The sequence below is a fragment of the Anabas testudineus genome, chromosome 11 (assembly GCF_900324465.2).
Source record: "Anabas testudineus chromosome 11, fAnaTes1.2, whole genome shotgun sequence".
Taxonomy (NCBI): domain Eukaryota; kingdom Metazoa; phylum Chordata; class Actinopteri; order Anabantiformes; family Anabantidae; genus Anabas; species Anabas testudineus.
Genome location: NC_046620.1, coordinates 5701619 through 5716425, shown reverse-complemented (window position 1 = coordinate 5716425; position 14807 = coordinate 5701619). Strand labels below are relative to the sequence as shown.

The 14807-nt window shown below is 39.2% G+C and overlaps 1 protein-coding gene across 2 annotated transcripts in view; it reads left to right on the top strand.

Annotated features, from left to right (window-relative positions):
• atp9b (ATPase phospholipid transporting 9B) overlaps positions 1-14302 on the top strand; it is a 32537-nt gene extending 18235 nt beyond the window's left edge. The window contains exons 13-29 of one of the 2 annotated variants that reach the window (XM_026347389.1): positions 6-148; positions 1370-1482; positions 3202-3453; positions 6355-6516; positions 6628-6720; positions 7596-7679; positions 7949-8119; positions 8344-8442; positions 8569-8658; positions 8974-9118; positions 9545-9609; positions 9746-9901; positions 10114-10178; positions 10263-10371; positions 10505-10562; positions 11515-11718; positions 12434-14302. In XM_026347389.1, the coding sequence (XP_026203174.1) occupies positions 6-148; positions 1370-1482; positions 3202-3453; positions 6355-6516; positions 6628-6720; positions 7596-7679; positions 7949-8119; positions 8344-8442; positions 8569-8658; positions 8974-9118; positions 9545-9609; positions 9746-9901; positions 10114-10178; positions 10263-10371; positions 10505-10562; positions 11515-11718; positions 12434-12570 (2146 nt within the window). In that variant the 3' untranslated portion in view covers positions 12571-14302. The remainder of the gene's footprint in view (positions 1-5; positions 149-1369; positions 1483-3201; positions 3454-6354; positions 6517-6627; positions 6721-7595; positions 7680-7948; positions 8120-8343; positions 8443-8568; positions 8659-8973; positions 9119-9544; positions 9610-9745; positions 9902-10113; positions 10179-10262; positions 10372-10504; positions 10563-11514; positions 11719-12433) is intronic. The other variant, XM_026347390.1, reaches the window with a different exon arrangement.
• The last annotated feature ends 505 nt before the right edge of the window (positions 14303-14807 follow it).

Genomic DNA, 14807 nt, shown 5'->3' with positions numbered 1-14807 from the left:
TGTAGCTTACGTGTGAATCTGGACATGGGAAAGTCGGCCTACGGTTGGATGATCATGAAAGACGAAAACATCCCCGGCACTGTTGTGCGAACCAGTACCATCCCTGAAGAACTGGGTCGGCTGGTCTATCTACTGACAGACAAGACAGGTAGAAGTCATAAAAGTCAAATATGATAATCCTCATATAATGCCACATTATTACTTCACATAGTAGTTAAGACACTTTATTGTAGTTTAAAGTAGTAGATAACAAGCTTAAAATGAAGAAAAGCACTGAGGAGAAAAGTTTCTACATCTCTAATGTTCTTTAAACCTCCTCCAGCTTCTCTCATTTTATCACGGTTCGTTCTCTAATAACAAATAGGTGCTCTTTACTAATTCTAGACAGTGTGTCAGAGTGATAAACTCCTGAGGTGGTCCTAACATGCTTCTTTGTCTTAGCACGCTGATCTAGGTAGAAATAGATTAGCTTGGGAGCCTATTTATCCAAGTTCATAGTTAAAGCACATGGAAAGAAGAACAAACAATCAATCCATTAGGATTGGTTAACCCTGTGGCTCTAATGTTTTGGAAGTTAGATGGCCTCTAATCAGCTTTACGCTCTATCAGCACACATTCTGGCAACCAGCATCCATTAAACAAGCCCATTGCCCTCGTTTTACCAAGTGTTTTTTTTCTCTTTTAGCATCTGAACATTCACTCAGTCTTTTTGTATGCCATGTTGTGTCTTGCCTGTTAGTTAGGGAGGACATGCAGTCTATATTGGTAATGAGATTAGGTCAAAGAGAAGGTAATCACAATACCCTACAGGTCCCATGATGCATTGTAGGTAGTCTTTTGAGGACAGGCGCCATGTTTCCCGTGTGTGTGTGTGTGCTTTCCGAGAAGTCTTTTATTTTGCAATGAAGTAGTTGCAGTGTGCTTTTCTGAAGATTTTTCTGATGTATTTTTACTCCTTTTTCTAGAAATATATTTTTCTCCACACACTTTACAAACTTTGTATTTATAGAAGATAAGATTGTGAGCTGTTATTGTGTTACTTTACCAGCTACTGTGACAGACTGAGAATAAATAGTACATAAACAAACTTTGGCACCTTTTAATTATCAGCTATGCCAATATAATTCATAATAAGTTTTAGTTATGTTGTTTGTTTATCATCGGCCACTTAGTGTGTATCTGGAGCATATTCTTTAAAAAAATTTAATGACGATGAATAGCAGATATATACTAAATGATATTAAGTAAATAATATGATGAAAGTAAATTTCATAAAGTGAAAAAAGTCTGGGAGTAGCACAGAGAAAATATATATTTTTCTAATTTGTTTCATGTCATTCAATGTGTTATGTTGTCTTCTGAACTGCAGGCACTCTGACACAGAACGAAATGATCTTCAAGCGGCTGCACCTGGGAACCGTCTCCTATGGCACTGACACCATGGATGAGATACAGAGCCACATAGTCCAGTCATATGCACTGGTGAGTCTCACTCTCCAGTCTAAAATGAAAGTTTGAAATTGAAACGTAAGGTTTGTCACCAGGGGTTTCTACACATTTGGTGAAATAAGAAAGAACCTATTATTACCTTTCAGTTGGAATTGTCCTACACAGACTCATCATTTAAAATCCTCAACACAAACATTATCACCATCCAGTAAGTTGAGGTGGGGGTGGGGAAAGTTTATGTAAATTCTGATGCTAGAGTTTTCAATGCTCTTTAGCCCTATGAAGGCATTAATTCCAGTTAAATGGTACACGTTGAAATACAGCATGCACCATATTTCATTCCATGTTGTTCCTGCTTATATCTGCCCCTCCCAGTAGATCAGTTTAATCAATTTTTATATTGCGCTAAGAGTAAGTTTTCCAGGAAAGAAGCCCATATTGTTCATTCATCATGTGATGTCCCTGAACGACTCCCTGTACTGTAAGCAAGTGTTTTCCTCACTGGGTGGCTCGGATCTGGCTGCAGTTTGACAGAATGATATTGTTCGCTCTCAGTCAGGTCCAAACAGCTGCTCGACACTGAAACCATCTGCCACACAGCCTTATGTGTAATCTCAGCTAATGAAAAATGACTAGTCGTTTTAGCGCTGCGCAGCCGAAGCAGGATAGGGATTTTTCTGTCCAACTAATTTTTTCACAGCAATGCTGTTATTATAAGTCACTGTAAATGTATAAGGAAAAGTTGTGTATTTAAAAAGAGTAGAGGTAGCAGCAAGTCCTATAAAAAAATAGACAGTTGCTATTATCTCCATTTAAAATACATCATTTAAATGTGTCAACACTAATATTAGTATTGAGTATTTTACATAATTCTGCTAATAATGTTACCAATAATGCTGCAGAACTATTTTAAGAGGTTTATTCTTTTTCTAATAACACAGTATGCAGTTCTTCCTTTCATGTGTACAGTGTTGAATTAGTTATTGATCTACATCAGCAGAGCACTGAGCATTACAGAGCAGTTATTAGGTATCTGTGTTTGGTATTCAATCAACATCCTTTACGTGTGACCCGGACATTAAATTTGTCAGACAGAATAACCTAAAGATCTCTCTATAGATCACTCTGTCGCTCTTGATGAAGGTTGTCATCTTGTGTCCTCACTGTTCTCCCCATCGCCCCGCCTTCTCTGCCTGGCACGATTGAAGGTTAATAATAAGCCAAAATCAAATGCTTCAGTAGAGCGCATCGCCCCTGTCAAAGGCAGCTGGCACAGTGGGCTGTCTGCCTACTCACTAGTCACCACCCAGTTAAATTGATGGTTGATGTCAAAGCAGCGGAACACATAAAAGGCCCTCAAACCAGATATGACACGATAAAGATGGTGATACAACACTTGCCCTCACTGTGCCATTTAGCTTGTAGAGGGGTGTCAGAGTGAATTGCAAGTGTAGGATTAGATCTAGTCTACTGTGTGCAGGAATCCTATAGCTGTGGTATAGCTGGAAAACTCTGACTCATTCAGCCTAGATCTGAACCCTGATGCAGATTTGAGTAATAAGGATAATAGCTTGTAAATAAATAAGTTTGGTTTGTGTCTATCTCAACTTTGTTTGAAATAAAGCAAATTAAACAACAATACAGTGCAACCTGGTACTTGCAGGGATTTCTTCATGATTAGAATTGAGCTATACTCACTGTAAAATCAGAGCATACAGTATAAAGAATTCGGTATATTTGTTGTTATTTCAGGTGACCTCTCAGGCCTCCAGTAGTAGCACCAGTGGCTCTGCTTCATCACGGAAGACCCCGACGTCAGGACCAAAAGTCCGTAAGAGCGTCAGTAGTCGCATCCACGAGGCTGTGAAGGCCATCGCCTTGTGCCACAACGTCACACCCGTCTACGAGTCACACGCCAGTGTAAATGGAGAGCCTGAGTCTGCAGAGGCGGACCAGGACTACAGTGATGACAACCGCACCTACCAGGCCTCCAGTCCAGATGAGGTAAATATGACATAGAAGAGTCGTAGCAGATACACATTAAATAGCAGAAGTCAGACATGTTTTGATGATGCGTTACACAGAGCGCTCACTGATAATTTTAATTTTACTATCCCAAAGTAGACTGTTCTGCCTGCACAAATGCCCTTAAACATATACATATCTGAAATATTTCCAAAGGTTTCAGTTTTGTTGCCATATCTTTAATGCTGTCTTTGAACGAGCGAGAAACCACAAACAACAACATGGACATCACACATTTACGTCGTCGACAGCTGTTAAACGTTTGTTTTCTTCTTAACGTCTTCCTTTGGTCTAGGAAGAAGAAACATGGGTGTTTTTCAGGAACACTCTCTGTCATCCTCTCTCTACACTTTCCTCTCCATCTTAATGCTTTATGTGTGATCCTAAATAATCCTTTTTTTTTTTTTTCATAATAGTCTTTTCATGGCTAGAAAGCCATAGGTCATGAACTCCTGGTAAAGGTTAAGCTGTTTAATTGTCTGTGTTTGCGTCACGTGAATTTACTGCTTCAACTAAAGGAAGAATGCAGCACAAAAACAATTCCCAAAGACATGGCTTTGTTCCGTCTGCCTGTTTGTCAGTGTAACCCAAGAGCTGGAGTTTTTATGACTGAGGGTGCTACTAAGCCTGCTGTGTGCAGCCCTTCCTAATGACAGAATTTATTAATAGAGAAATCCAAGGAGAATGCTGATCATAATTGAATGGATGGGAATACGAGGACATATTTTGATCAGTAAAAGTTAAATAAAGTGAGTGTTTGCTTAAGAGTTGTTAAATGAACACCGAAGGAGATTTCATCTTCCCATACCCCCACCCGCACTCCACCACGCTAGACTGTTGGCATGTTTATCACCCATGACGTGAGGCTCCGTAAAGCCTTTGTGGGACTTGCGTACATCGTGTCGAACCCCAGCCAACTCTAGCAATCAAAAAGAAGATAAAAAGGTGTCGAAAGATAAATCTCAGTTTTCCATTTTGTCTCTCTCTCCTTTTCCCCCACACTGCTTGGATTGATCAATATTTAATTTTCTCTCAGAGACGATGAGAGGTGGAGGTCTGTGATTGTTGGTGGAGCACTCACTTCCCCTTGTACTATATTCTTTGTTCATTCTCTGTCCTTTTATATCCCTGCTCATCGCTCTCTCCTCTGTCTCATTGACTGCGGCGTCTGATCTTGGCTGCTGTGCTGCTGTTAGTGATAGTTTGTTTGGCCCTGACTCTCTCTTCAGCCTCTCTAATGTAATAAGGCATCATTAAGGAGATGAAGTGGGCCAATCGCTTAGGTCAGAGCAGGGGTCGCCTGACCTGTTGGTCAGTCGTGCTGTAAACGGAGTCCTCCTGTAACCTTTAACCCTTAAAATATCAGATAAGAGCATTTGATTGTAGCTTTTAGTGACTGCCATGTCCAGGAGAGTTGGTCATTCATCATTCATTCATTCACTTCAATTTATAACAACTTGCAGGATGTTAATATGTAAGTATTTCAGTTGGTTTGCCGTTTGCTCTTCAGTAAACTATCGAAAAAGATTTTTCTTTTCTTCTTTTAATAACAATAGTCGTCACCAACAGGTGAATCCAGAACAGATGCACTTACATGTAGAAATTCTTGCACAGTTCTCTCAGTGGTTTTTAAAAAGGCACTCAGTAAAACACATCCACTAGTATGTATAATATATATTAAAAAATATATATTTAAAAAAAGGCACATTAAGGGTCAACTTTGTCAAGATGGGAGGGAAATATAAACATTTAAGAGAATAACATATTTAACAGCAAGACACTGGTATTACACTGAGAAAGAGAAGTCAAATAGAATATAAGGATTATAGAATCAGAGATGGTGTTAAACTATTCCTGAATGATTTCAGCTCTTTCAGCTGTTGACATTACAGGAGAAGAATTTAACTGTTAAAAAAAATCACGTGTTTATCATGACGTTTTTTAACTGTTGTTTATTTTAAAGCCAGTGCTGCTGCTGTGATTTACATCATCACCAGGACGTTGAAATGATTCAATGGGTTATTTAAGGCGGTCGGCCGTTGTCGTAAAATAGTCAGCAGTCTTTTCTATTACTGTGGTAACATGCAGTTAGTATCAGAGTTGACAAAGCTTTAAATTGTTTCTGGAGCTGATAAAATAGATTGAGGAGCTAGAAGAGGAACAGCGACACATGGTATGAGTGTGTAGCCACCCACACACACACACACACACACACACACACACACACACACACCAGGATAATGACGCACAGATGTGTGTTAAGTAAATATAGGCAGCCCTTTTTTTACGGAGCTCAAAGGGGGAGCAGGAGAAATGATGGGGTATTAACAGGAAGTTCCAATTTGTAGGTCAGAGTATAATAACAACCTTTGAGTGAGCAAATTGAAAATGAACCCATTGAGAATGAGTCGTGTGCAGCTGAACGCTCACTCGGGGGCCGCAGTTCCTGCTGAGGAGAAAAAGAGGAAAGAGAAACAGAAAAACACTTATCTAGAGCTGAATGAGAAGAGCTCAGCAGCTCCGGAGATACCGTAACTCTCTCATGCCTTGTCCTTTATGTGAAATTTTATCAGCTTATGATCTTAACACATTTTTTTTATTTTGTAGAGATTAATTTGGTCATTGTAAATTAAGAACTTTATTTGACTTCTGTCATTATTCTGTCTTATTTCCTTATTTTAGTCAGTATTAATGAAACAAATATGGTCACAAAATTCAATTTGTGAAGTGAATTACATTGTTGTTCAAAACTAGATGTCATCTCCAGCAAACACATTATGTCTTTATTCTTTTTGTTTTTGTCAGTGTTGTCAGTTTCTGAAGATTCCCTTATGAATCATTTTTACATCTTCATAAAACCAATTTGTGTGTTTTCCTCAGGTGGCACTGGTGCGGTGGACAGAAAGCGTCGGCCTGACTCTGGTGAACAGAGACCTGACCTCCCTGCAGCTGAAGACTCCTTCAGGACAGATTCTGTCCTTCCACATCCTGCAGATCTTCCCCTTCACCTCTGAGAGTAAAAGGATGGGCATCATCGTCAGGGTGTGGACTTTGTGTTGAACAGTGTAATAATATAATATGTTCATGCTGCTGTCTGTGTGGTCTTTTTGTTATGGACTCATGTTTCTGTTTTGAATTTATATTATGATTTAGGAGGAGTCTACAGGAGAGATCACTTTCTATATGAAGGGTGCTGATGTTGCCATGGCGAGCATAGTCCAGTATAATGACTGGTTGGAAGAAGAGGTAAAGCCCTGGACTGAATGATGACATCAATGCAGCATAATTCCAGTTTTTCACACTGGACAAACAGTTCAAAGAACTGAACATCTCAGAAAACAAAATAGACAAAGCCGTGTGTTATCATCTCTTTTAACGAGCTGTTCAAGATGAAAACATTAACAACGTGTCACACATGAAACCTGTCAGGAAATGGATAAACACAAACAACACATACATTTGAGAACAGTTTGTTTTTAGTCCAATAAGCTCTCCTAATCAGGACATTCATCGGGAGATCAACAGGCCGAGTCTACACCAGTTTGGTCGCTGAAGGTCTCGTGTGCATATGTTCATAATTATATTGGCATTATTGAGTGATTTAGCACTGGGGGCAGTTTTTCATTTAATTAGTGACCTAGATAAAGTTGAAGTAATTACAGTATGTCATATTCTTGAACAATGGTGTTAATGATCAGCCCGCGCTACAGTTACTCTGCTTGTCAATAACAAATCAACAACACAGATTCATCCCATTGGTGTTTCATATCAAAAACAAAACTGCCATCCATCCCTTTGTTTTACTGTGTCCTCTAAGTTTTACCAGAGGCTATGTTATTCAATATTGATTTCTTTTGGTGTTGGTAACCATATGCTGCTATTGACAGTGCTGTGCGTGGTGTATTTATTCAGCAGCTGCTCTAATAAAATAGATGATCTGCCCTAAATTTAATCTTAATTTGATTTGAGGAAATGACATGATTAGACCTAAATAGACATTTAAAAATATGTCTAATGTTCAAAATCAGCAAAGAGATAACGCTTTAAGAAACCTTAAAATAGCACAAATTAGTAAAAGAAATGTGTGTATCTGTTTACTCACTATATTTCCTTTCTGCCAGTGTGGAAACATGGCCAGAGAAGGCCTGAGGACACTGGTGGTGGCCAAGAAGTCTCTGTCTGAGGAGCAGTATCAAGACTTTGAGGTATGAGTCAACCCCATGAACCCTGCTTGATGCATTATACACACTTTTTTATCCTGTACTCCTTACAGCCATTTACTTAATTCACCTTAATTTATGCTTGTTTCCTCATATGTATTTATTTATAAATTGGATCAAGAACAGTATGAATGTAAATAAAACAATAACGTGATGTAGTAAGTCTGGCAAGTTAATTGCTGTGTTGTCTGGTCTTCCCACAGTTTTCTCCTCATTTATCCCTCATTTCCTCATTTCTCTCGTTCTCTGTGCAGAACCGCTACAACCAGGCAAAGCTCAGTATCCATGATCGGGCCCTAAAGGTTGCAGCAGTGGTGGAGAGCTTGGAGAGGGAGATGGAGCTCCTCTGTCTGACTGGTGTAGAGGATCAGCTACAGGCGGATGTCAGGCCCACGCTGGAGCTGCTTAGAAACGCTGGCATCAAGGTTGGAACTGAAATGTAACCTGGTTAGATGGGTTGGTTCTGTTTACATACATCTTCAAGATTCAAAGAACTTTATCATTATTATTTATTAATCCAAGGGGGAATTGCTTGGTCTTTGTAAATTTTTCTCAGAGAGAAAAGAAAAGTGAAAAAACTATAGTGATAGAATGACTATGAAAACAGCTAACAGCGTTACAATAATTTTGATCTCTTCCCTCTGCTCAGATCTGGATGTTGACAGGAGACAAGCTTGAGACAGCTACGTGCATCGCCAAGAGCTCCCATTTGGTCTCCAGAAACCAAGACATTCATGTCTTCAGACCGGTACACTGTTTTATAAGTCCTCTGTCCAAGTGCTTTAATGATCATGATAATGAACCTACTTAATGGAATTTAACGGAAAGCCTTTAATGTTCTTGTGGCTAATTGTATTGTGTGGCTCTCGAGCAGGTCTCGAACAGAGGAGAGGCCCATCTGGAGCTCAACGCCTTCAGAAGGAAACATGACTGTGCTTTAGTCATCTCTGGAGACTCCTTAGAGGTACTACAACACACAGTGACATTTCCTTGTACAACACATGATGAGGATGATGCAGCCAAACATGTGATGAGAGAATAAAAAGTATTTCGCAGCCAAAACTAATACTTTGGAGTTTAACCAGGGCCTCATGGGTTTGGAATTGCTGAAAAAACAAAAACACACAACTTTTCAGTATATTTAGTTTGACATTTTAAACTTCTACTTTAACGTTCTATAATAACACATGCGATTTACCAATATATTGTAAAAATACACTTAAATATGCATATGTTTGATATCCAGTGAACTATATTTTATGTCTTTGTCGTGTTGCAGGTGTGTTTGAGGTATTACGAGCATGAGTTCGTGGAGCTGGCTTGTCAGTGTCCGGCAGTTGTCTGCTGTCGCTGCTCCCCGACTCAGAAGGCCCAGATTGTCAGACTTCTGCAGCAGCACACAGCCAACAGAACCTGTGCCATAGGTGAGTGTTTCCGGATATGTGTCAGTGTCATTACAGGCCTGGATGGTTGTTGGCTCCAGTCCACAGGCAGCCTGTCAAAGGGAAAACGTTTGTGTGTTTTAAACTCAGTGTCTTAGAGAAGACGGTGTTAGATCATGTGTAGAAGACCCGGTCCAGTGCATGGGGTTGTTTGATACTTTGATTTAACTAAATACAGATATGTCATTTTCCTGATAAAAAGTGCTGGACACATTTTTAAACCCAGACTGAACATGCACCTAACAAACCAGCTCTTCTTCTTACATCCACTAGATGGCAGTCAAAACTCAAAGAGAGGAGCACATGCTATGCCCTAATGTTATAACCTGAAGCACACTTTACTGAACTTTACTGTACTCTGAAATATGATTTAGCTTGTTTAAATGTGTGTTTACTGTTTTGTTACAGGTGATGGGGGTAATGATGTTAGCATGATTCAGGCCGCAGACTGTGGTATTGGAATTGAAGGAAAGGTAAAGCCTTCCATAAACCATTCACTGACTAATACTATGAATAAACATAACAACTGTCCAGAACTTAAATAGTAGTGCTGCATGACCACGACTACTGTAGCACTGTGGCTTTAAACTTGTTTGTCTCTCCAAACAGGAAGGGAAGCAGGCGTCTCTGGCTGCAGACTTCTCCATCACTCAGTTTAAGCACATTGGTCGTCTGCTCATGGTTCATGGCAGGAACAGCTACAAGCGCTCTGCAGCGCTCGGGCAGTTTGTCATGCACAGAGGAATGATCATCTCTACCATGCAGGTGCAACAGTCAGAATGTTTTTTGGCAACGATTCATCAGTACAGATGAATCAGCATGTGTATCACCCCATTTTACATAACAGGGACTTTTAGGATCTTTTAAAGCCTTGTTTGCTGATATCTTGTTCTTGATGTCTATTTTCATTACTTATACTTACTTTATGTATGTTTATACTTTAACTTTATGACACTGCTGTTCCTTTTTGTCTTCAGGCTGTGTTTTCCTCCATCTTCTTCTTTGCCTCTGTCCCCTTGTACCAGGGGTTCCTCATGGTTGGGTATGTGTCTTTTTCAAATAGCTTATGGATTTCCTCAATTATCACAGCCAATCCAGTACAGATGATTTGCTTTGCTTTGTGCAGGTATGCCACTATCTACACCATGTTTCCAGTGTTCTCCTTGGTTCTGGACCAGGACGTGAAGCCAGAGATGGCTCTGCTCTACCCAGAGCTTTATAAAGATCTCACCAAGGTATGGTGTCTAATCAGAAACAACACATTCATCAAAATAACATTTCATCCTAATGTTTTCTCTCAACAGCTTTCAGGTTGTCTATGTAGACGTACAGTATGTTGGATTCATTGATGATGTGTCTGTGTTTCAGGGGCGGTCATTATCATTCAAGACTTTCCTCATTTGGGTTTTGATCAGTGTCTATCAAGGTAAGATGCACAGACTCACTTTAAAAGTTATAATTGGCTAGTTGCTCTAATTTAAAATAAAAGTATTGGTTTAAAAAAAATAACTTAATATTACTTTTTAGCAGAAACAACTAAAAACTTAACTTTAAAGTATTACTATAAAGAATTACCAGTCTGACTTTTCCAGCTGTCAAAGCAACTCCTCAACCGCCATTTTATCATTTCTACTGTGTCTAAAACCAGGGTCCCTGGGCCTCTTCAAACTCTCAGACAGTCGGTTTCTCAGTATCTTAGGTTTCCAACCTCCATACACTTTCACATGCAGGCTTTTGTCTGTGTAGTAAATCGATATTTCTGTAATCACTAAGCCATGCAGCGTGTGAGAAAGATCTATGTTCCCGCTCAAGCATGACTTCCTGACAGCTTGAGGTTTTTAATTAAAGCCCAATGCCATGTCTGTGGAAATGTGAAGATGATATGAGAGAACAACAGTACAGGAGGGAAATATTAGGCACCAGACTAGCTTAATTTATTAGAGTTTGACTCGCTGGAATGCGCTGTATGAAGACTGTATGAAAAAGCAATTATGTGATCTGTTATAGGCTATTAAGCTCAATTTGTGCAGTTTTATGATAAAATGCAAGGCTATCAAGATACAGTAGGCGCCCAAAGATGAGTGAATGTCTGGACGCTTAAAGAAGTTTGTCATAGTGAGACACACTAGAGCACATTGTGCACCTTTTATCTTCATGAATAATGTTAAATTAAATCGCTCCTTATCTCCAGACACATTCATCCTTAACTCAGTGTCCCAGACTGTTTGTCTTGTTTGTCAAGTAGACCTGAGAAAAACGGTGAAACAAAGAATGTATGAAGAAAAACGTAAGACCTGTTCCTACAGGAGAAAACTCCAAATGAGTAATTAAAATGGTCCAATGTCATGTGGTCGATTTGTTTCCTCTGGCGCCACCAGGTGGCATCCTCATGTATGGCGCGCTGGTGCTGTTCGAGTCCGAGTTTGTGCACGTGGTCGCAATCTCCTTCACAGCGCTCATCCTGACCGAGCTGCTGATGGTGGCGCTGACGATTCGTACCTGGCACTGGCTCATGGTGGTGGCCGAGTTCTTCAGTCTTGGCTGTTACCTCGCGTCGCTCGCCTTCCTCAATGAGTACTTTGGTAGGTATTAGAAGAACCATCTAAGTAAATATAACCAGTGTATCACAAGACCAGGTCTGCAGTTATGTTAATCCATTTTATCTCTAATAATAATAATAATAATAATAATAATAACTAATGGATTGAATAGTTTTAGACCTTCCGACCTACTATTGATTTTTCCGTACAGTGAAGAGGTTTATTAACATTTCGGTGGTTACAGGCTCTCGCTGCTGATTTTGATGTAACGCTACCTGGCACCTGAGTGTTAGTTCAGCTCTCAGCCTTGTGCTATTACTGCCTCTTTCTTCTCCTCTGCATCACTTTCTATTTCTGTCTTCACTGCTAACTGTTGTTGTACTGCACTCACTCTCTTTCTGCTGCACTTCTTTTGCTTCTGTATGTTGGCAACAGGCATAGGCAGGGTGTCCTTTGGAGCTTTCCTTGGTAGGTGTGCAGCCTGTAAATTAATTTCCTCATCCCATCTCACCATGTGGTGTTAATGTGCCGTCGTAGCCTGTTCCATTTGAGAAGTCATATGCCCTGCAGATCTTTTTTATGTCACTGTTTCATTCTCATTTTAATGCTGCAACAAATACACAAACCAACATCCACGTTTGCCTTTCTGACCTGTAATGCAACTGTTCCCATTTAATTATTAATAATAATAATTACTTGACTGAGTCCCTACAGTCATGTTCAGTCTTAACATATTATTACGTGTATGTTTTCTCAGACTTGTCGTTCATCACGACTTGGCCTTTCCTGTGGAAGGTGTCTGCCATCACGCTGGTCAGCTGTCTTCCTCTCTACATCATCAAATACCTGAAGCGCAAGTTTTCACCACCGAGCTACTCCAAACTATCCTCGTGAGCCGGACTTGGCCTATCTGTGCTGTAGTTTTGTGCTTCTTTGAGCTTTCATCTTCTGCACTTTTGTACTCACTGATCCCCGGCGACGGACAGGTGACCTGTGGAAGTTACGGAACCACTGGAACAATCAAAAATGGAGAGAAATTAAATGATTATTCTTCTGATTTATTTCACTAAGACTTGGAATTACTTGAAAATACGAAGCACATAATGAAAGCTACAAAAGGATGGATTCTGTCACACAAAAGGGTGAAAGGCTGTGAGTGACTGCAGTTAGACAATAAGGCCTGAAACACCTGACCCTGTTTTGTTGGGAGGGGTCAATCCGCCTTCTTCTGTTTTAAAGTGTTGGAAAAAATCAGCTTCAAGTGTCATTTTATACAGTTCTGATGCATTAGTTTCAATTTTCAAAATTTTATATGTGGATTCCAACTTTTTTAAGTGTAATTTTTTTATTACTCAGTATAAAAAATATACAGGTATTAACAGTTCCTGGTCTGCTTATTTGAACAGTGTTGTGTTGTAAGGGATAATATGATTTGCTTTATTGTCCTGTGTTACTGTAAACAAAGCCTTTACATTACACAGCTTTGATTGCTCTTCTGTCAGCCTCGCGTGTTCCACTCGTACTTTACGAATGTGCATTAGCTAAAAGTGAAAACATTTAAGGGGACATTCAGAAAGATGCTGATTATCTTTCCCGGACAGAAACCTCCTGCGACCAGCTTCAAACTGAGTTTCTGTGCATTTGCTGCTATTTGTTCTTTACTTTTCTAAGACAGTGAATGATATCTGCAGTCCATCATCTGTGTAGTATAAAAACCAGCACTCCAAAGCAGCATTAATATACATTACACATTATTCAGCATTATTATACTGCATCATGTTTTGATGTCTGTGTGTGGCCACCAGTCCGCCTGTGAGGACATGGGAGCCTAGCTTTGTGCCTCATTACAGTGGATGTTAATGTACTGGAGCTGCATTTGGCAGCATTGGATGTTAAACAATCAACTCGAGGTAGCTCTCCAGCCAGATATGAACTTCAAGAGCTTGAACCCTGTTGCTATTCTTGTTTTTCTAAAGGTGAAAGCTACTTTATAAGTCACAAGGAAGGATCCTGGAACAGTGAGAGCTGTTTGTTTTTAGGTCTTTATTGGGACTTTGGCGTGTAGTGAACTCTTTTTAAGGAGGAATGAGTTTTATTATTCACTCCGTGCAATGTAATTGTTAAGCATGTTGAGCACAGTGGATAAAAAAAGTAATGGAAGAAAGTTAAACTGGCTTCTTAAATGTACAGGGTGTAGTTGAGCTATGTTTATTAGTAAGGTTGTCTTTTGTTTCTGAATTATCAGTGAGTTAAAGTCAGGTTGATCTTTCTTAAACTTAACTGTGTTAAGTTTAAATTATGGCAACCATACTGTAAAACGTAGCTACACTGTAAGAAAAAAGACAAGTAGTGGATGTAGTTGTTTTGGAAAGACTTTGTGACACTTTAATGCAAATTGCATTTAGGGTTTGAATTGGTGATTTATGTTTTTATAAAGAGCAATTCCAAATGTTTCCAAGAATGAAACCTGTGGTTCCTGTGTTTTCTGTTCAGACCTTTATTTTGTGTATGTGTTGTATAAATCTTCTTTTTTGTGAACTTGCTTTCCATGTCCTACACTGCAGTTTTTTTATTTATAATATTGTTATTGATTAATGAGTAATAAAAAGAAACGACCAATGCCAAAGAGTTTCCAAATTCAGTTTGTTCTGACACAAATGAAGGACTCGAGTTTGAAACTTGCTATGTGGCCACTAGATGGAGGTAGAGGCTTAACACTTTTCAGACGAAGAACCTAAAGTGGCTGTAAACGAGCATCACACTCAAATGTGCAGCATAATTAACTTTATTGGCAATTCTGCTGCTTTTTTTATTTAAAACATTAAACTTTGGAAACATGTTTTCATCAGCGTTCCTCTTGTAGATGGAACAAACATTTTATTAACTGGTTGAAACCATTTGAATTACGTTCACGTTTTCTTTTCTTGCCCCTTTATATTGAAAGCTAAGCAATTATCATTTAATGACATGTTTACAAATATTAATTACACATTTATAATTGCCACATACTGACAGTTTTTAAATTAAAATGTTTATTATCTGAGTAATGCTTTAGAGTAATGATGTAGCCATACTATAGGTCAAACATTTATAGTAAGAAAACAGCCCCAACTATATAGTCATTACAGAGT